The sequence below is a fragment of the Eulemur rufifrons genome, chromosome 29 (genome assembly GCF_041146395.1).
Source record: "Eulemur rufifrons isolate Redbay chromosome 29, OSU_ERuf_1, whole genome shotgun sequence".
NCBI classification, from domain to species: domain Eukaryota; kingdom Metazoa; phylum Chordata; class Mammalia; order Primates; family Lemuridae; genus Eulemur; species Eulemur rufifrons.
Window position 1 is genome coordinate 88491244 of NC_091011.1, and position 21728 is coordinate 88512971.

The following is a 21728-nucleotide window of genomic DNA, read 5'->3' on the forward strand; positions in this document are numbered from 1 at the left end:
AGAGGGCAAACGTCCCCGTCTCCAGGTATGGGGCAGTTGTGGCTTCACCTTTTGCTCTCATTGCCCCATCTGTTCCCAGAGCAGGAGGCCTGACCAGTCTCAAAGGGCCATCTGGCTGGCCAGAACCAAAGATGTGGGGGACCCCATGCTGCCAGGAAGGGAACTCATCTCCCTCACCCTGGGCCACCCTCACACGGCTGACCCAAGGACCCTGGCTTGGGTCCAGGACTGCTGTGCCTCCTTCATTCCAGCCTAGAGCTTCTCCTAGGCTGGAGAAATCAGGGAAAGGAGAGAAGAGCAGCCTCTGCCCCAGAGATCCAAGGTCAACTTTGGGTGGGGCAACCCATGCGGCCTCAGCCGCCCTGGGCTCAGTCCTCGCAGGGGCAGGGTAGTTGTCTGGTGGCTGGGCCCTGACTCTCTGCTGGACTCCTGCTCAAGAGACTGGTGTGGTCACCTGCCACCCAGAGCCCCACTGGAGAGCCTGTTCACAGCTGTGCATGGGCTGGTGCGGGAGCAAAGGGTGGGTCCACATGAATCTGGAGTTCTCGACCAGAAAAACCACCCAGCCCACATTCCGCCCATGGGGCTACGGGAATTAGCTCTACTGTGGGAGGGACACCTGTTGTAAGGTTGGGGGCAGGACTCAGTTGTAAGCTCTCTTAGGACTATGCCGGGGGGCAAGGAGAGGGGTGTGGGAAGAGGAGCATAAGAGGGGCAGGTAGAGTCCAGGGCCCTTACCATGCCACTGTGCACTCTCTGGCCTGCTCCGGGGAAGCTGGCACCAGGCTTCTGTTACTTGTAGTGACAAAGTTAGAGGTTAGCAGCTGAGCCCCGCCCAGGTGCCCGGTGAGGGCGGCGTGTGGGCACCGGACAAGCCTCAGAGTGAAGTTAATTGGCTTTAACAGGTGCCAGCAGTTACATGTCCACCTGCCTTTTGCTTTTCCTACAAATGTTTGCTCAGGCCAGGAGTCTGCTCTTCCTCTTCTGCCCGTCTCAGTCCCTGCTCAGAAGTCTCCTCTGCTCACATCAGCTCCCATGAAGTCTGAGCCCAGCCCAAGCCCCGGAGCCCCAGAGCCTCCAGCCCCCACCGGCCCTGCTACCCGCTGAGCCCACTCCTGCAGCTTGCTCAGCTCCTTGGGGCTCTTGGGGCCTGCAGTGTACAGCCTTGGGTTTGCTTTTCAAGCTTAGAGCGATGGCACTTTAAACAAAATAAGACAATTCACCAGGTTTTATCTGCTTAAAAGAGTGTGGCCCCTCAGGTGCTTATACCTGCTTCATCGATGTTTTTACTTACTTACTTAGTTTTAGAGGCAGGGTTTGGCTCTGTCGCCCAGGTTAGAGAGCAGTGTTGCCATCACTGCAGCCTCAGTCTCCTGGGCTCCAGTGATCCTCCTGTGAGCCTTTGCGCCAACTCAGGACATGGGGGGCTAAAGACATGTTGCCAAAATTTAGCTCTAAGATTACTGTCAGTGAAACGTAAAAGAGAGTTTACATATAAGGGAGGCGATCAGTCACTTGAAGAAGTGAGTCACTTGAGAGAAACATGTTGTAAATGTTTGAAGACATTTGGGGAACACCCAGCCAATCAGGGTTCTAGAGCCTCAGCCCCAGAAAGGTCATGGTGGATCTCAGGGATGTGCATTTCAAACTAGTGTCCCAGATGAATCTGATGCCGGTGGCCAGTCACCCTTAAGGAACACTGGGTCCTCTCCTAGAAATATGTCTGGAAGGTGATGGATATAGCTAAGAAAGTTGGAACCTGTCTGAAGAAAGGAAGGGAGCATAGGAAGGGCGTGCCCCTTATGCCCTGCTGGTGGGAATATAAAATGGTGCAGCCACTGTGGAAAACAGTTTGATGGTTTCTCAGAAATTTACATGTAGAAATTACCATATGACTCAGCAATTCCACTCCTAGGTTTATACCCAACGAAACTGAAAATAGGTACTCAAAACAAATACATGTATTTGCACATTTATAGCAGCACTATTCACAATAGCCAAAAGGTGGAAACAACCCGAAGGTCCCTCCTGGATGGATGGGTAAAGCCAATGTGGTCCATACACGCAGTGGAACATCATTCAGCCATCAAAAGGAATAGAGGGCCGGGCGTGGTGGCTCACGCCTGTAATCCTAGCACTCTGGGAGGCCGAGGTGGGCGGATCGTTTGAGCTCAGGAGTTCGAGACCAGCCTGAGCAAGAGCGAGACCCCATCTCTACTAAAAATAGAAAGAAATTATATGGACAGCTAAAAATATATATAGAAAAAATTAGCCGGGCATGGTGGTGCATGCCTGTAGTCCCAGCTACTCGGGAGGCTGAGACAGGAGGATCGCTTGAGCCCAGGAGTTTGAGGTTGCTGTGAGCTAGGCTGATGCCACGGCACTCACTCTAGCCTGGGCAACAGAGTGAGACTCTGTCTCAAAAAAAAAAAAAAAAAAAAAAAAGGAATAGAGTGTTGATAATGTTACAACGCTGATGAACCTTGAAAACGTGTTTTACTAAATGGAAGAAGCCAAACACAAATGGTGGCATATTGTGATTCCATTTATATAAAATGTCCAGAATAGGGAAATCCATAGAGATAGCAAGCGGATTGGTGGTTGCCAGGGGCTGGGGGAAGAAGGGTATAGGAGTAATTGCTTGATGGAGATGTGTTTCCTTAGGGTAATAAAAATGCTTTGGAACTTGAGAGCAGTAGTGATTGCACAACACTGTGAATATACCCCTAATTGTTCTTTTAAAAACGGTTAATTTTATGTTATATGAATTTCACTCCAATAGACCAAGAAGGGATAGAAACAAACAGGGTGAAGGGTGGAGGGTGCCAAGGGTCAAGGAGTTGGCAGGATTTTGCGGCACTGCCCAGAGGAAGCAGACACAGATCTGGAGGGCAGAGGGACTAACACACCCTCTTGTAAGACTGGGAAGGAGCGCCAGATGTCCCCACCCCTCCTGGGGAAGTGCTTGCTCCTCAGGCTCTTGGACCCCTTTGTTCTGACTTCCTACTCACCAGGCAACCTAGTGATTATTAATGCCATCTCCTAGGGATGAAGGAAACGGCTGTGACATTGGCTTTGTGATGTATACAGATCTCTAATGAGCCCGCTGCCCGAGGGTAGAGAGTACCACTCTCACTAGTGTCTGAGAATTGTTGATTTGTTCAGCAGATATGTATTAAGTGCCTCCTCTGTGCTGGTTTTCGGCTCTGGGACTTCAGCAGTTCAATGCGATGCCCTCAGGAAACTTACATGCCGGTGATTTACAAGCGGGATGAACTCAGCATAGTGATGGGCAAATAGAATTGCTCAAGAAAATGGCAGCCATTATATTATCACTATTCTTAGTCTGAGCAATAAGACGTTTTTGTGACAATTTCTGAGAATTCATTCTTCCTGTCTCCTCCTCAGATTAGCTGCCTGTACCTCTTATCCAGTTGTACCTGTTCCCACTCATCCTGTTGTCAAAACTGCAAAGGAGTCTCAGCCTAGGTCCAGTTACTTGTTGCACAAAGATGCAACTGTTGAGATAAGGATTGCCAAGGAGGAAAGGAATTTTTAATAAGAAAGACATCTAGTCAGGGGAACGGGAGAAGCTGCCTCAAATGTTTCTCCAAATAACGGAGATCAGGGGTTTTTTAAGGAGAAACCACACGCCTTGGGGCAGGTGGTGGTATAACCCACAGGGCTAAGAGCATTGGGGGCAGGTGGTAGAGGATGGTGAGGTTTGGTGTCAGGAATTCTGCCCTGGGCCCTTCAGAATCTCAGCTCCTTTGTCTTGCAAAAAATCCACTATTTCTGGGAATCAACTCAAAATGTAACGCAGTTAAGGGAGAGGATTATAAAAAACATATAGAGGTCATTGAAACTGGTTCATAGAGCCAGTTACAATCCCTTCTCTGCCCACCAAGTATCTCTAATATTCCCAAGCAAGGAAATCCACCTAACAATACTACTCCAGCTTTTTGTTCATGACTACTGAACACAATCATGTAATGTTTCTAAGCACATACATGTTCTTCATGGAAAATGTACGTTTTATTAGAATTATAGCACTTGGTTCTTGGATGAGAGGTTGGTGTGAGACAAGACACAAAGATTGAGGGGCAGAGGTATAGCTACTCATCAAGAATCTGCCTGATGGCCGGCGTGGTGGCTCACACCTGCAATCCTAACACTCTGGGAGGCCGAGGTGGGAGGATTGCTTGAGCTCAGGAGTTCGAGACCAGCCTGAGCAAGAGTGAGACCCAGTCTCTAAAAAAGAAAGAAAAGAAAAGAAAAAAAAAATGAAACTTAAAAAAAAAACAACAAAAAAACAAGGAGAATCTGCCTGATGTGGGGAAGCCTGGGGCTGGGCCAGGGGATCCCTGGCTGCCTTTCCAGAGCCTGTACAGGCCCCTTCTCCTTGCCCAGGAAAAAGAAAAACAACAACAACAGCAGCAACAAAACCAAAAAAAGAATCTGCCTGTGAGAAGACTACTTTTTTCATTTGCCTCTGAACCTCCTAGGCCTAATTTCCACTTTGTATCATTATGGACAACTTATTAGTTGATTTCCTTTAAATACATGCAGAGTAGGATGGGAGGGCTGTTTCGAAGTGGGGCAGGTAGGGGCTTCTGGGATTCTGATGATTTCCTGCTTCTTAATCCAGGTAGTGCTGTGGTTGTCAACCTGAATGTCAAACAGAGAGGGAGAATCTCTAAAAGCAAATGTTTATTTGGGAGTAGGGCATTGCAATGGGAACAGAAGTGCCATAGTAAACTGTGTGCATGTTCAGGGAGGTAAAGGAACACAAAGGTTTTTAAAAGAGAGGTGAGGAGAATTACACAATTGTTTTGGGATAATTATCCTTGGCCACAAGGATCGAGAACAAGGTTTGCGCCAGTCCGAGGTTGGACAGGCAGTTGCTGGGCAGGTGTCCTCACAGAAGTATTTTTTGTGTAAGGTTGCAGTGGCCTTTGTGCAAGTTTGTGGTTTTTGCAGAGTCTTTGCGATAGTTCTTGCTATCGGGCATTCATGTGTGAGAACCCTCCCTCCACGGCCATTGTGGCTTTTAATGCAAGTGACTCCATCTTGATTCTGGCAACTTTCACACGGTCATCTGTGAATGATTGTTCGTCAGGCTGTAGACTCACGCTCTGTGTGCTTATTTTTCTGTATTTTACTTCGAGCAAAACTGAAAATGAAGATGGGGCAAGTGTGCTCAGACTCTCGTACAAAACTGCTTTTTTCAATGCTCTTTATGATATCAAAAATTAGAAACAGCTTGCATACATACACAGTAAGAGATTGGTCAGGTAACTCAGTATACCCATAAAACAGAATATTATACAACCATTAGGAGTGTTGAAAAGATGTACATTTATTCACTTAGAGGTATTAAGTAAACAACATAATGTGAAATAAGTTAGGAAAGAAGGTATATTCCAAAATATTAAAAGTGATCATTTCTGGGCAATATAAAAATATGCAGAATATTAATGAAGTTCACTAATCAGAGGAGCTTGTTAGATACACATTCCCGAGCCCCACACTCGGAGACTCTCACTCAGCTTTCCCCTAAGCCCCAACCACACACACCTACCCAGGTTAATTTTTATGCATAGCTTGTCCCTGCCATTCTGGGGGGCCTTTGAGAATCAGATATAAAGTATGGTTCCCCTCTCCTGAAGAATAAATGGACACACCAAATCTTAGATACAATTCGGGAGTGGTCCACCACGCCAGCTAAGCGGTAGGTACCCCTAACGCAGAAGGGCAGGTCCGCCCCTTCTCATTTTCCTCTTGCTCCTATTTTTCCTCAGAAGACCCCGTTGCTCCCAACTCCCTAAAGGCTGAGAACCTCTGCCCGGCAGCACAGGCCCCTGGGCGGTTGCCAGGTCACAGCACACCCCTTTTGTGTTTCTGTCAGGGCCACGGGTGGCATCCAGAGGGGCTGCCGGGGGTGGCCCTGAGGCCGGCTCTGAGGACTTGCCTGTGCTGCCCGCCGCTGACCAGCTCTCAGGTCGTCCTGAGGTTGGCCTCTCCCCACCCTCCCTGCTGCTGGTCCAGGGGATGCGAGCTGCCCCTCTGGCTGCACGACTCTGAGGAAGCTGCCCCCAGCGCGTCGCCCCTCCCTGGCACCGAGCCCGCACAGGCACTATTTCACGTGCACCGGCCCCGGTTCCTGGAGTGAGACGAGAATACTTCACATAGTGGAAATGGGAACGGGGCCAAAGTGCCGGCATATGTGTTGCGAGGTGGGCCCTGGGCAGTATCATAAACTTTAGGACCCCAAGAACCTCTTTAACACATCTTACGAGATTTCTTCTTTTCGTATGTACCTCTAAAAGCCAGGGACTTTGGCAATGGATGGTTCTATGGCTTCTTTTTATTTCTTTATTTTGAGACAGGGTCTCGCTGTCTCCCAGGCTGGAGTGCAGTAGTGCGGTCACAGCTCACGGCAGCCTTGACCTTGGGAACTGCTCCAGTGATCCTCCCACCTCAGCCTCCTGAGTAGCTGGGACCACAGGCGCAGGCCACCAAGCCTGGCTCAGTTCTATGGCTTCTAAGAGGAAAAAAGGCACTTGAGAAGACTTAGGTCCATTCGGGAAGAGAGGAGTCCATGGCCTCGGCCACCAGGTGGCATCACTGACCACTCTGGAAGAGCAGCTGGTCCGGCTGGGAAGCCACATCCCTAGTGCCCCCTTGCTCCCTGGCCTCTGCTCCAGCGGAAGGGCCCATCTGTTCACCGAGAGGATCGCTCTGAACCTGGGGGCACTGACGTCCGCAGGCGTCGCCAGGCTTCCCAGCCTCCCTCCCTGCTCACATCCCACGCCTGTCCCCAGTCCTGCCCAGAGGCGTGCCTCGTTCTGGTCCCCGGGCTGCTGCTTGGGGCCCCAGAGCTGAGCTGCCGGACGGGATGAACCAGAGAAGGATAGAGTAGTACAGGGTAGATTTTTCCTAGCCCTGGCATAATAAAAAGAAAACCCAAACACTTTTCTTATTTTTAATATCTAAGATTAAAAAACCCCAATCCCCAAACCTAAACAATCCGTTTGCATGTCGGCGCAGGCCTGGTCTCAGGCTCCCTTCCTTGGTGTCCGCTGGGCGGCTCTCAGGCCCTGGTCCGGGGAGACCTCAGCGGTGGCAGGAAACTGTCCTGGTCCCTAGCCCAGCACTGGGACAGCCAAGGACCCAGCCTTTCAGAAAGGTCACCAGGAACTGTTTTTAAAGCATGTGGTTGCACTAGGAGGAAGTTTTCCCTTGAGGCTGTGCTGAGGGTTATTTCTTGTGGAGAAACTTCATTTTATTGCCTACAAAAAAGAAAATGAGAACATCTCACTGGGCAGACAAAGAAAGGTGCGTTAAATCTTGCCCTTTGCATCCCAGATGTGGCGTGCGTAGCTGCAGCCCCCATGCCACCCCCACGTGTCTCATCCCTCGCTCTGGAGTTGAGGGGGTTCGTCCTTTCCCAAGTAGTCCCCTCGGGCTCCAAAGGGCTCTTCCTCAGACTTGAGGGAGTTTGAAAGGAAGAATGTCAGAGCTGTGGAGGAGGGCTGGTGTCCGCTGTGGTAATAAAGAAAGCACCGAATGTCGCACATCCCCAAGGAGCCAGCTGAGGAGAAAGGTCCTCTTTCGAGCAGCCCTCCAGCCTGCACCAGGCACGGACTGGCACCCGCCGGCCCCGGTGTGGGTCCCTTGGTCCTCCTCTTTTGCTGTCTTCTTCATCCTCCCTTTTCCAGGATGGGCCTTTTTACTGACAAAGCCAAGCCGCAGTCCTTATGATTCTTCCACCTTTCCTTGCCAGGGGCCTCTGGAGGCCGGGGGCAAGTCTTATTGCGGGACACGCCCGTCTGGCTCCTGTCATGGCCCCACGTGCAGCTCCCCAGGGGATAGGGGATTCGAGAGTGGAGGAGAGGATGGAGAAAGAAGACAGCTCTGGGGCCCAGTAAAGGGGAGGGGATTTGTTTGTTTCCTTGTTTCCCCTTTGGGGTCTGATTAGAACAGGAGGTTAAAGTGCCAGTTTCGCCTGCCCAGTGTAGGCTGCAGAGCTCTGTGTTATCGAGGGCCTTGGCTCCAGTGGAGGGAACTGGCCAAGAGGCCACCGCAGACGGTTGGGAGGAACAAGGGCTGATGATGGGGACAGAGAACCCTGGGCCTTACCTAGTCCCTTCAGGAACTTATTGACACCGCTGTGCTCTCCACTGGGGAGTGTTTCCAGATACTCTTGGGCTCGGACCTCAAACAGACCTGTTGACAGGAGAAATCCCAGCCATTTCAGTTCCTGATTTTTGCACTTCTAAATACATCTATTTCCTAACCACCACAGAAAAAAGACCTTGCTTCTGAGATGAAGCTGCTCCCATAAACATGCTCTGAATCATGAGGTTTATAAGAGTTTTTATTACCCTTATAATTGCTCAACCTTGTGCAATAACTGTCTTTGGAAAGCTATAAAGCTACCTCATACATTACGTCTTATTTTTATTCAAAAAACACCTTCCAAGCTTCTACACTGTGCCAGGCATGTGGTTTTAAAGATGAACCTGGCCGCCATAGTGGTGGCTCACACCTGTAATGCTAGCAGTCGGGGAGGCTGAGGTGGGAGGATTACTTGAGGACAGAAGTTCAATACCAGCCTGAGCAACATAGGAAGACCCCATCTCTGCAAAAAATAAAAAAATTAGCTGGGTGTGGTGATGCTCAGGCAACAGAGTGAGACCTTGTGTCAAAAACAAAAACACAAACAAACCAGAAAAGATGAACCAGTTGGTCCTGGAGCTCAGGAGTGGTCAACTCTCATTTCCTTGCATCGTACCCTAAGAGGACTCTGGACAAATGGCTTGATTTCCTGGGAACCCACCTGTGAACTGAAGACATTGGACAGGCCCCTTCACCTCTCACCCCTGGGGGCTGAGCTTTAGGCACTGTCCAGTTTCTGACTGATCTTCCATGTACAGAGGGTTCCTTGCAGGTTATTACTATTTTTTTTTAGAGATAGGGTCTCACTCCGTCACCCAGGCAGGAGTGCGGTGGGCAATCATGGCTCACTGCAGCCCTGAACTCCTGGGCTCAAGCAATCCTCTCACCTCAGCCTCCAGAGTATCTGGGACTACTGGTACCTGACACCATGCCTGGCTAATCTTTCTTATTTTTTGTAGAGACTCGACCTCGACATGTTGCTCAGATTGGCCTCGAACTCCTGGCCTCAAGCAATCCTCCTGCCTCAGCCTCCCAGAGTGCCAGGCTTACAGGCGTGAGCCACCTCGCCCGGCCTCCTACCCAGGTTTAACTCCCATCTGTAGCAGCCCTTGCCAACATTTCTAGATTCTGGATTCCCAAAATGGCTTAAGATGATGTAAGAAAGAGATGAATGATCTCTCTTGTTTCTTACTCCTCTCCCTGTTCCATCCCTATTAGTATGACGGAACCCCAGGCAGGCAGGGACAGGGAGAAGGCAGACAAGAAAAGAATTCAGAGATGAGTGAAGGAGGGGTGAGAATGGGTGGTCTGCAGCGGTGAAATGAAGTGCGAGCTCCGCGGGTCCTGCTGTCCCCTCCACGCCAGGCCAGCTTGGGGCAGGTGCTCACGCAGGGGGAGGGCCCTGGACCGTCCTCTCCTGCTTTGTCCCAGCCCCAGCCCACCCCTCCCCTCTCCGTCCACTGCCTGGGGAGAGCTCCCCCCACACACAGAGGAAAAGAAGCCGGCAACAGAGAGAGGAGGGGGAGGGTGTTCTTGAGAGTTTCATCAAGTTGGAAAGAACGGAATAGAAGGAGCCCTTGCCACAGACACCGGACTGAGCCCAGGACCGGGGACACAGAAGGCAGAGGAGGGGCTGGGGCATGGCCACAAGCTCTCCGGGCGGCCGCATACTGTTCCCGTCCGTGCCTTTTTGCCCTGAGACCTTTCTCCCAGCTCCTCAGCGTCTGGAGTCTGGGCATCTCTAGCTGGCCCGGCCCAACATGGAAGACGCCCCTAACCCTTGGCATCCTGCTGGCGAAGCTCCCGCTCCTGGATGAAGCCCCGAAACATCTGGGTTTCCATGAAGACCTCCAGGAAGCGGCGGAGGCTCTTGGAGGAGACGGCTTTGCGGAAGGCCTCTCGCTGCAGGGTCCTCTCATCGCGCTCGCCTGACGTCAGGAACAAGGAGTAGTGGCCCACGATCTCCACGAAGAAGCGGACAAAGGCTTCGGACACCACCTCGTTCAAGGGGCTGGACTCGGGGCCTGGGCAAGGGGAGAAAGGCCAGGCTGGGTGAGGGCAGCGGGCTGGGCCAGAGACCCCGAGACAAGCCAGCTGGTGGTCAAAGCACAATAACTGCTAGTTCCCTTGACAGCAACTGGGATTGTCTCGGAAAAAGGTTACCCTAAGTTTTATTTTTAAATCATTTTTATTAAACATTTTTTTCATTTACAATTTTTTCTTTTTTTTTTTGGCCACAAGAAAATTCAGAAGAGAAACCCTAAGTTATTAAGTCATTTCTTCCCTCCCCCACCCCGCCCCCGCCGAGCCATCAGTCAGGGTGATAGATCTTTCCCTGCTTTACAACAGCTATTTTAGGGCCAAAATGGGAAAGGGGGAAAGTGTTTCCCACAATTCATTGTCAGGGTGAAGTCCCGATGAGGCGGCTGAGCTCCCAGGTTCTCTCCTCGTGTCTCCCTTGCCCATTTTCCCACTTAGCACAGGGTTGAGAGGAAGGGGGGCCACTGTCCACTTGTTCCCTGACCCTAACGGTGGAAGAGGGAGGGTCTGGGAGGTGGCCCAGCACTCACTGTGCTTGCAGTCAGGGGACCCTTCCTCCTGGTCGCAAGCCAGGTCGTTCCTCTGTTCCAGAATGTGCTCCAGGGCTACCTGCAGCTTGCGGGGCAGGATGGAATCCTCGTCCTCCATCTGTAAAGCAGGGGCAGCAGGTGGGCCATCGCCCAGTGCGCTGGGGATGGTGGCTGCGTCCTGGCCGGCAGGACACACTGGCTACGACGCAGGGCAGGCCTGGCTCAGTTCTCAGTTTTGTGGCAGGAACACAACTTAGAGCCAGAGGGCTGAGGGTTGAATCCTCATTCTACTTTTTACAAGCTGTGTGAGCCTCAGTTGCCCCATTTGTAAAATGGGTTCCCAATCAATATCTACCTTCCTGTGAAGATCAAATGCGATACAATTCCCTCACGAAAGTGCGTGGCACTAAAGGGATAGTCAGTAGATGTTTCCACTGTTCCCACCCTTAGGGTGGCCAGTGCTAACCAGGGGACCCTGGCCAGGGTAGGGGACTGGCGGGATCCAACGCTGGCTTTATGATCTTGGCCTTAGAGCAGGTGCCTCTTGGGGAAGGGCCTATCCTGCAGGCCTTTGGGAAGCGGAAGTAATCATGCAAAAAGCATTAACACTACTGAACTTTCCAGCAATGTGGGAACTCCAAGTTTAGAATCAATCCATCGGAATGCCCAGAAAATCTTTCTGTAATTATTCTTTGCAAGATCTGATAGGAGTTAGACCTCTCTGGCAAATGATAAAAAGAAAACACATGTGTATTAGTTTCTCTGCTAATGAAAGTAATTTATGATCAGTATAGAAAACACATGAAAGTATTAAAACAATTTAAAAGCACTCCGAATCTGTTTTCTTGTCCAGTCTACCTCCCTAAAACAACCAGTTTTGACGTTTTGGTGGGTTTTCTTTTCAATCTCTTTAAGATGATGTATATATATTTCTTTTTCTTTTTCTCTTCTTAAAAAAATAAAAGTCAGCAAAATAATGTATATGATTTTGTTTCCTGACTTAATATCATGAACTTTGTCATCAAACATCCTTTAAAAGCACGTTGAAAAAGACAAGTGCCTATAGTCTAACCTACACAAAGATTCTTGTTCTAATTGTTAGTTAGGAACCATTTTATGTCAGAACATGTGGAAATCACTCCTTTGCCCCAGCCCTTCCTCTTTGCCCCCCGCTCCCACCCCCCGCCTCTGTCTTGTCCTCCGTCCAGCCCTGGCCTGGGGTCACACGGCTCAACCAGCCTGTTCTGCAAGGCCAGGCCTACCAGGAGCCTTTCCAGAGCTGGGCCCAGCTGAGCCCAGGACACAGAAGAGAGAAGGACGGAGGGAGCAGAGGGTTGCAACTGTCTTCACTCACCTGTCTGAGGAAGCGACTGTTGACCAGGTCAACCACAAGGACCTACAAGATGAGAGGAAAAGGGACTATTGTCACCAGGGTTTCTGGGATACAGATGGACTCTTGGCTTTCCTCCTTCTTGGCACCAGAGAGGCAGCTGGGGGGGAGGGTGAGGGGCACTGGTGCTTCCTGACTTTGCCACCGTAGCCACAGATGGTGAAGGGGGTGGGGTAGGGGCTTTCCTGAGCTGCATGCTCTCGACACTGAAGCCGCAGGCTGGGCTCCCTGCCCTGCTCTCGGACTGGCTAAGGCACAGCTTCTCAGAATGTTTCTCAGGGTGTGGGTTACTGAGGTGGGCAAAAGGCGCTGAGGGCCCCCTTGTTCCCACTCTAGGGCTTCTCCCTCCTCTTTCCCCCAGCTGCCCACTTAGCCTGGTCACTTCTCTCTAAGGGACAAGAGGAGAGTCAGGCCGGCTGCAGGCAGTGGCTTTCACTGGTTAAGGCTTTCAGGATAAGGGACCTTCCCTCCCGCCCCCGGGTGGGGCTGAGACCCAGGGCCAGGACCAGGGTGGGCAATTGAGGTGTCTGGGGTGTAAAACTGAAGGAGACACTCGTGGGGTCCTCACTCAGACCTCAGCCAAGGCCACTGGCTATGATCGAGGAAGAGCCAGGGGCCTGGCTGGCCATGTAAGAACACTGGAAACGTGGGCTCTACCATATCCCAGGGAGGCCGCCCAGGAGCTGAGGGACGGCTCTCCTTCCTTCCCACTCACACCCTCTGGGGGTGGTTGAGCTGAGCCATCCACAGGAGCACAGTGTGTGCAGACGAGTTCCTCAGCCACGAGACCTGAGGCTGGGGGTTAATATTTAATGGGGCGTTAGGGCTATCCAGGCAGTTAGAGGAGCACCTAGAGACCCGGGAGAACTGCAGGACAGACAGACAGACATTTGTCCCAGTGCTTCAGGGCCCGAGCAGCACTATGATGACCCTAGGGTTCCTTCTCTGACTGCTGGAAGTGGCCGGTATGTGGGGCAGAAACTGTTTAGAAGAAGGGGCTAACAGTAAATAACTCCAGAAACACCAAGTAGGACTTTCCCCACTTGGATGCTAAACCGAAAACCCAGAATTTGATAATTAAAACATTTTGGGCTGGGTGCAGCAGCTCCTGCCTGCAGTCCCAGTACTTTGGGAGGCCCAGGCAAGAGGATGGCTTGAGGCCAAGAGTTTGAGACCAGCCTGGGCAACCTCATCTCTACAAAAAATAAGAAAAATTAGCCAGGTATGGTGGTGCACACCTGTAGTTCCAGCTACTCTGGAGGCTGAGGCAGGATGATCCCTTGAACACAGGAGTTCGAGGCTGCAGTGAGCTATCATTATGTTACTGCACTCTAACCTGGGGGACAGAGTGAGACCCCATCTCAAAACAAAAACAAAAACACTTTGGTGTCTTTTTTTTTTTTAACTGATATGAAAAAGGACAAAGGACCTACTGGAGGAGCACAGTCTTGCTCTTAGGCAAGCATGAGTCCCAGTTATTGCTGGATTCTCGGTGCTTCGTCCCTCAGGTGGGGGTGTGGGCAAGGAGGGACAGGGGACAGGGCTATTTGTGACCACCGGCTAAGTTGTTCATGGCTGCCCTTCTCCATGGGCACTCATACCAGGCATTGCATTTGCAAGAAAAACAGTGTTTGCAGTCACACAGGGTCGACAGAGGCAGACTCTGGGTAGGACCTGTGTCAGACAAAGCCCTGGTGTCCCCTGACACCACGTGCTTGCGGGGCCTTAGCCAGCCCCTCCCCTTGGCTCTCTGCACCCCCAGGAAGGGGGACAGGGACAGCTGGGAGCTCACCTCTTCCAGTGGCAGCTCCCTGAGCAGCGGCAGCGAGCTGGAGAGCAGCCCGATGAGGAAGGGGGTTGGCGAGCACACGATGTCGATCATGGCGGGCGGCAGCACGGGGATGTAGGTGTGCTGCCAGGTGAAGGGGTAGATGAGCGCCACTGTCGCGTGGCAGCACTTGGAAAGGGTGCTGCAGCCAGGGAGAGAACAGGGAGAGGAGGCCGGTTCAGTGAGGGTAGAGCCCGGGGCCTTCTCGGCCTCAGGGGGTGGGCAGCTTCCATGGGAGAAGGTGCCAAGAAGAGAAGTGTCTGGACTCTTCCCAAAGGCAAGTAGGTTAGGAAAGGCGTCACGCATGGATCAGGTTGAACATGAGGCACTTAGAGTCTATGCAAGAGGCTCTAAGACACAGCCTCAGAGTCCTGCATAATTTTTCTAGTGTGCTTTCACATGTGAACTACTCTCAGGTAAGGTTTTGATTAAACCATTCACTTCCATTCCTCTTCCCAAACAAAATAAAAATGCAAAAACAATTAAAGCCTATTTTCTCATGGATGCTCATTCTCTTACTGAAGATGCTCTATATTCTAACACCATAGCTCAAAAGCAAACTTTGTTCTATTCCAAACATTCTCTGAGCCAAGCACGAATACCTGGGTGCAACCTGGGAAAAGGAGAATAACTCCTCTGGTATCCACACACTAGCAGTCAGCTCCAAATCGGTCCATATTGTAAAAGTGAAACTGTAATACATATAGTCCCTTCTCCAGAATGCTGGTCAAAGGATGACATGCTAGACGACTGAGGGCTAACCCTTTTAAGCACCAAAACTTAAAAAAATAACATTGGGAGAAATATTGGGAGTTTCTTTTTAATGTAGCCTTTTATTGGCAAGCACCAGGCATTGCTGATCGCTTCACAGTGCTTCGTGCAGTGCCTGGATTCATGCTCCGTTTGTTGGCTGAATGAGTGGATTCTGCAAGGTTATTACTTTGAATATCAGTTCCATTATGCTGCAAGACTGTGATGAGTGGCAGCCTTCAGAGGTGAGTGAGAGCTGATTTTCTCTCTTCTCCCTTGCAATCGTTCCTTACTGCTGGTGAGCCTGCTACAGCAGCTCTTCTCTCTTCTCATTCTAATATGCTGTTTCTAAAATGAGATGGGATTAGAAACCTTAGATGCTTGTTAGAAGTGCTTGTAATGTAAGAATAAAATAAAAGTGAGGGGCTGGGAGCAGTGGCTTGTGCCAGTAATCCCAGCACTTTAGGAGGCGGAGGTGGGAGGATCCCTTGAGGCCAGGAGTTCAAGACCAGCCTTGGCAACATAGTGGGACCCTGTCTCTACAAAAAATTTAAAAATAATAAAATAAAATGTAAAAAAGTGAGGGCCCACTGGGTTCTTTTTTTTTTTTTAATATATATTAATATGTAAAGACCTTAGATCCCAGTGGGTTCTGCATCCTCTTCAGGGGCCCTGTAACCAGCATTGCATTTGTTAGGAAGCCTTCTGAATGTCCATGTTCTCGGCTGTGCTCTGCTTAGGTCAAGTTGTAGGAAGCTGAGTTCTGCAGAGAGGAATGCTCCTTTATTGACATCTGTGATGTCAGGCCCCTATAATCTCATTGTCATAAAACTTTCCTGAGCCCATTAAAAAGAATTTCTTAGCTCTGGCTTACTTGAGGAGAAAAGAGGTAAATTAAAAGATATTGGCTAACAAGTGAAATAAGCCAGAGAGAAAAAGACAAATATTGCATGATTCCACTTACATGAGAGATACCCAGACTAAGCGAATTCATAGAAACAGGAAGTAGAATAGAAATTACCAAGGGCCGCGGGTAGAGGGGTTGAGGAGTACTTGTTTACTGGCTACAGAGTGTCGGTTTGGGATTATGAATAGGTTCTGGAAATGGATAATGGTAATGGTTGCAAACACTGTGAATGTACTTAATGCCACTAGACTGTACACTTGAAAATGGTTAAAATGGCAAATTTTATGTTATGTGTATTTTACTACAATAAAAAAAGCAAAAACAAAACAAAACAAAGCAAAACAAAACACCTAGCTTCCAGGTGAGTTCCTCTTGAATCTAACACCCCATGAAACATCTTTAAAATATATATTAGCTAATAGAGAAGAGGAGTAAGTTCAAGAGATGTACTGTACAACATGGTGATTATAGTTAATAACAGTGTATTGTACTCTTGAAAATTGCTGAAGGCCAGGCAGGGTGGCTCATGCCTATCATCCCAGCTACTCCAGAGACTGAGGTGGGAAGATTGCTTGAGGCCAGGAGTTTGAGACTAGCCTGGGTGATACAGCAAGACCTTGTCTCAAAAAAAAAAAAAAAAAAAAAATTTGCTGGGAATAGATTTTGTGTTCTCACCACAAAACAATGATAAGTATGAAGGTAAGGCATATGTTATTTAGCTTGATCTAGCCATTCCACAAAGTATACTGTTTCAAAACATCATGTTGTGCATGATAAATATTCATACAATTTTTTTTACTTTTTTTTTTGTTTTTGAGATGTGGTCTTGCTATTGCCCAGACTGGTCTCCAACTCCTGGGCTTAAGTGATCCTCCTGCCTCAGCCTCCCCAGTAGCTGGGGCTACAGGTGTGAGCAACTGTGCCAGGTTTTTATATACAATTTTTATTTGATGATTAAAAATACATAAATTAAAAAAATATATATATGTGTACAGTAGCCCTCTTTTCCACCCCTCCCCATTTGGGGGCCCCTGCACTAATAGACACTATTGAATCTTATTCGTTTATTGGCATAAGTCTCCTAACTTTGCTGTTCTTCATCTTTGCAAATAATCACTCTCCTAATGCTCACTAGAATCATGAAATACCTCTTAGTAGCACACCATCCACATAGCGCACTATTTGGCATTTGTCTTGTCTTTCAAATGATCACTCCAAAAATGAGAAAAATGCTACCCCCAGATTTCATTCTTATCCCTATATCATCTTCTTTTTTGGCTGAGTAAGACATTGAATTTGGAAGATACTAAGGAGACAGAATAATTAAGTTAGGGCTTATGTTAAGGAGAGAAACATCACTAATTCAGCCAGAGCTTGGGTGAAGTGACTTCTACGTCTTTCGAAGGCTCTGGATCTATATCGTCACTCAAAGCAGAGCAACTTTTTTCCTAAGGCATTACTTTCTCTCAGATAGTCAAGAATGTTAATACTTCTGGTGAATTCCTTGCAATTTGTGTTTAGTTTCCTTCATCTATAGACCACTGAATATATTAAATTCACGTTGTTCTCATTTTTTTTGTTTGTTTTAGAACTAACCTATGTTCACGTGGGGCCAGTCTACAAAGCTGGTCTGCTTACGTACTGTGGTCATGAAGTCAGGGCTCAGAAAACTAGAAAATTTTACAAACAAGGATAGTTGTAACTAGAGCAGGTTTTTCAGACTATAGTTTGCAGCCCATTAGTGGGTCCTGAAATCATTTTAGTGGGTTGTGATCAGCACGAAAAGCAACTAGAATAGAAAATAAGTGTGCTGTTTTCCAATTGTAAATATCTGTGTGCATGTGCGTGGAGTGTGCCATGGGTCTGAATGTGGGCTCCAGTAAAAAAGGTCTGAAGCCAATTATTTGGACCAGAGAACTGGGAAGTGGGGAAGGTGGGGGGTTATGACTGAATTGAGATTTTGATGTTTCATGTTTTACTGGGATGTTGATTTCATTTCCAAGTGACTTGAGGGAGTCCCTTAAAAGAGACATTAAGAAGGAGATCCCTGAATGAAGCCTTTTGTCTGAAACACGCCTCTTTTTACAGCACAGTTCAGTTCGTTAAAGTTCCTAAATATGACTTGGAGAAAGAAGCGGCTCATGAGAACATCCACGGCCTACTTTAACAGTTTTCGAAATGCTCACTCTTGTCAGTCCACCAAAAAAGAAGAAAAATGTAGTATTTGTGTTTAAGATTCATTTTACATTTCAGAGTTGTGGGTTAAGTACTTTTGACTCCAGGGAAATTGTAGAATCACAGAATTTTAGTCCTGAAAGAGATCTTGGGGATCGAGTTCACTTTCTATTGAATTTTATAGCTAAAGAAAGTGAGGCTGAGCTCAGTTCAAGTAACCTGAGCTCTGGGTGGGGTGAGAAGGGTCCTGCCTGCTGGAGGAGGTGGGAGGGCTACAGAGAGGGATGGGGGCATCAAGAGGCACCGTGAGGACAGCCTATGTGTTCTTTGCCGTCATTGCAATAGAAAAAGAAATCTGCTTAACTTTTCTTTCCCAATTCAAAGAAAAGGCCACCTAGAAGGAGGAAGTACAATGGGCTGCTCTCTTCTCTCTGCTGCTAGATCCCTGTGTGACTCCTAGTTGGAGCCCTATGCTGTCTGCAGTGACAGAGGCCCCTGGCGGCTGGGATAGCCTGAGGATCCGGTTCAGCGGCAGTGAGTGTGAACCACCTGGATGAGCAACCTCAGGAAAGGTGATGGGTAATGCCGGTGCTAGATGCAGAGGATGGGTGGATACATGTGGCAGAAAGAAAGCTAAAGTTCACTCAGTGAACTGGATGCACTGTGCTAAAGGACAGCTGTATTCAGGCTTGGAGGGCAAATGATGGCAACTCAGCTGGGTAACCCGTTGGCCATGCAGTTTGTGCTGCCACTGTTGACGATGCCTTGTAACAAGTGTTGTTTTTAATAATCTGATCCCGCTGTTGCAGCTGGAACCAAATGACCCACACCTGGTTTTCATGAACAGCTCGTTAGCCGGAGCCCATGGAGCACACGGTGCCCAGAACAATCTGGCAACAGCAGGCAGTTATTTGAGGGGTGTCCCATTCCTCTTGCTCTCTAGGCCACATAAATATTCTAAAAACAATTCTGCCTGTGAAACACAAAAGGAAAGGCCAAGTTCTGCAAATAATACTGTTCGTGGCAGCTCTTCCCCCAAAGTAAGTGGTAGAGGAGAAAATGAAGGATTATTTTCAGTGGAGCTTATGTCTTTTTCTCAATCACCGCTGCAAGTGCTAATGAAATTTTATTCCCTGACTTGTGAAGGCCAGGGGAGCCCTCTTGGGGGTAGGCACAGCTAGGACTTGGTGGTCCCTTAGGAATAGGCAGTGGGTCTGGGCATGCTAAGGACAACTCTTCAAGCAAGCTCAGAGAGCATCTGCCAGCAGGCGGAGAGGCAGAGTTTTGAAGGAAGTCCCAGGAAGCTGGCTCGCATTACAGTGTGGGTGGAGGAGGGAAAGGCCAGCTCCCGCAGCTGCAATCAATTGTACAGAAGTGGGGCAGGGAAGAGAAGGCCCCAGTGGGAGGTAGGTGGGTCACAGGTGAGAAGGGTCAGGTCCCGGAATGTTTTGCTATTAGGTGGTGGTTCCTGAGGGTTGGAACATTATTCTGGATGCTTGAGTTCTCCCAGAGAAGATGCTTCAGTTCTGGTTGCTACGAAGCCTCTTTGCCATCCTTGGGATTCCTGTGCTCAGCAGGCTTCTGACTGACTACGGACTAGTCAGAGTCCAGCACAGAGCTGCCTCTGAGATGTGACTAGAAAAGTAAATGATGAGTTCCCCTAATTAGACAAACACCTCAGGAACTGGAAGGTGATTCAGTCAGTATCCCTTAGCATCCCGAGTGAAGTGCCTCTCCTGCTGGAGCAGCATTCCCAGGAACACGAGTGAAAGGTAAACGCAGGTCTGGCCTGGGGCCTAGCGGAAACTACCGGGAGCTGGGTGTCACCATGCAGTGGTTGCCACGTTTCCATCACTGTCCTTGCAACTCTGAAGTAATGTGCCACAAAATTTAAAAAGAACATAGGCTGGGCCTTGAGAAAACTAGTTCAGGGTGGGCATGGTGGCTCACGCCTGTAATCCCAGCACTGTGGAAGTCTGAGGCAGAAGGATTGCTTGAGGCCAGGGGTTCAGGACCACTCTGCCACCCTGGGCAACAAAGTGAGACCTCCTCTCTACAAAAAATTAAAAAAAAAAATTAGCTGGGCATGGTGGCACACACCTGTAGTCCCAGCTACTGTGGAGGCTGAGGCAGGAGGATGGCTTGGGCCCAGGCCTTCAAGGCTGCAGTGAGCTATGATGACATCACTGCACTTCAGCGTGGGTGACACAGTAAGACCTTGTCTCAAAAAAAGAAAAGCATTAATATAGGCCTTTTTTTTTTTTTTAAAGAAAACTAGTTCTGTTACTTCCTGTGTGATCTTAGATAAAGCCCTTAACTTCTTGAGGCCTCAGATTCTTTGCCTGTGAAATAAGTAAGTAGACCAGATAATCTCTAATGTCCTTCTAGCTTTAATATCTGCAAACTACAAATCTATAAGACAGAGCAAAGTCCAGGAACTGGAAACAGAGGCTTCCTGTCGAGGCTGTAAAAAGAACCATGGGAAGGTGATTCTAGGTCTCCTCAGCAGACACAAGACAGAAGAATGATGGTGACATCTCACTCTGAGAAGCTAATAGAGGAACGTGTCTGAGAGGTTTCGAGTTGCAACAGTTAAGTCCAAGAGGGGAGTTTGCAGAGGCCAAGCCAGCACAGCCTGGGGGGGTCTGACCCCAAGAGAAGAACTGGGATAAGCTTCCAGCCCCAGAATACAATAGTGTTGGGTTTAGATTAGGAGATGGCAGTGTTTGTGGCTATGCTAGTCTCTAAAGATACCAAAATGGTATCTTCTTGGTGTTCATATGTGAAAATAGGTGGTTAATACTTAGTATGTAATCAGATTGTACTATTATACTATTAAAATTGTATTTTTCATAGGACTTTTGTGAATTAAATGTATTTAACTCTAAGACTGTCAACCACTCTGAGGACTAGCCAGACTTCTGAACTATTAATAGTATTTTGGATGCTAGAGCAGCAAGGTGGCAGCTGCTGACATTTCAGGTGTGTAGGCCTTGGGCAAACTCTTCTCCTTAGAGAAGGGAAGCTCACAAACCCAACCTTCTTCTGAGATGGTGAATGTTGCTGGGTGCAACCAAATCTAGAGAGGATATGGGACTCTCATTTAAGCCTATGGAAACTGATTAAAAATGAACCAAAAAGAACAAACAAAAGGATGAAAATGCACAGCTACATATGAACTTATTTGTGAGTTACCCATATGTCAAAGCCAAGGTTTGTCCAGTGTTTGTCAAGATTTGACCACTTAATCCTACTTATCATTTGGTTTATATGGTTCAATGTACTACAAAATGATAAAAAGTAAATTTTTTTTTTTTTTTTTTGGAGACAGAGTCTCACTCTGTTGCCCGGGCTAACCTGCTGTGACGTTAGCCTAGCTCACAGCAACCTCAAACTCCTGGGCTTAAGCAATCCTTCTGCCTCAGCCTCCCGAGTAGCTGGGACTATAGGCATGTACCACCATGCCCAGCTAATTTTTTTTATATATTTTTAGTTGTCCAGATAATTTTTTTCTATTTTTTAGTAGAGATGGGGTCTCACTCTTGCTCAGGCTGGTCTCGAACTCCTGACCTCGAGCGATCCTCCCGCCTCGGCCTCCCAGAGTGCTAGGATTACAGGTGTGAGCCACAGCGCCTGGGCCAAAAACTAAATTTCTTGAATATTAAAACCCTTGTCCCATCTAAAACTTCTGTACAAACTTGTTTATGTGCAGCTCTGACTCTATTATTCACCATTGTCTGCAGGTTTAGCCAAAACTTTTGGGAATTGAAGTGAGTAAACTAAAAAACAAAATGTTTATCATGGGGAAAATAAAGACAAGGGTATAGAGAAATATTTATCTGGGTTGTTATGACAACAGAACAAGCCATCACAACAACATTCTTTCTTTTCCATCTGTCAAACTTTGGCTTGACAGAGCCCTTAGGA

At 48.4% G+C, this 21728-nt stretch overlaps 1 protein-coding gene across 1 annotated transcript in view; it reads right to left on the minus strand.

Annotated features, from left to right (window-relative positions):
* Positions 1-5463: 5463 nt before the first annotated feature.
* The window catches only part of DENND2A (DENN domain containing 2A), a 92519-nt gene continuing 76254 nt past the window's right edge, over positions 5464-21728 (minus strand). Inside the window, exons 15-20 of the mRNA XM_069462607.1 lie at positions 13934-14111; positions 12106-12147; positions 10752-10869; positions 9960-10205; positions 8143-8229; positions 5464-7292 (exon numbers count right to left, since the gene is read on the minus strand). Coding sequence (XP_069318708.1) covers positions 7261-7292; positions 8143-8229; positions 9960-10205; positions 10752-10869; positions 12106-12147; positions 13934-14111 — 703 coding nt within the window. The 3' untranslated portion in view covers positions 5464-7260. The remainder of the gene's footprint in view (positions 7293-8142; positions 8230-9959; positions 10206-10751; positions 10870-12105; positions 12148-13933; positions 14112-21728) is intronic.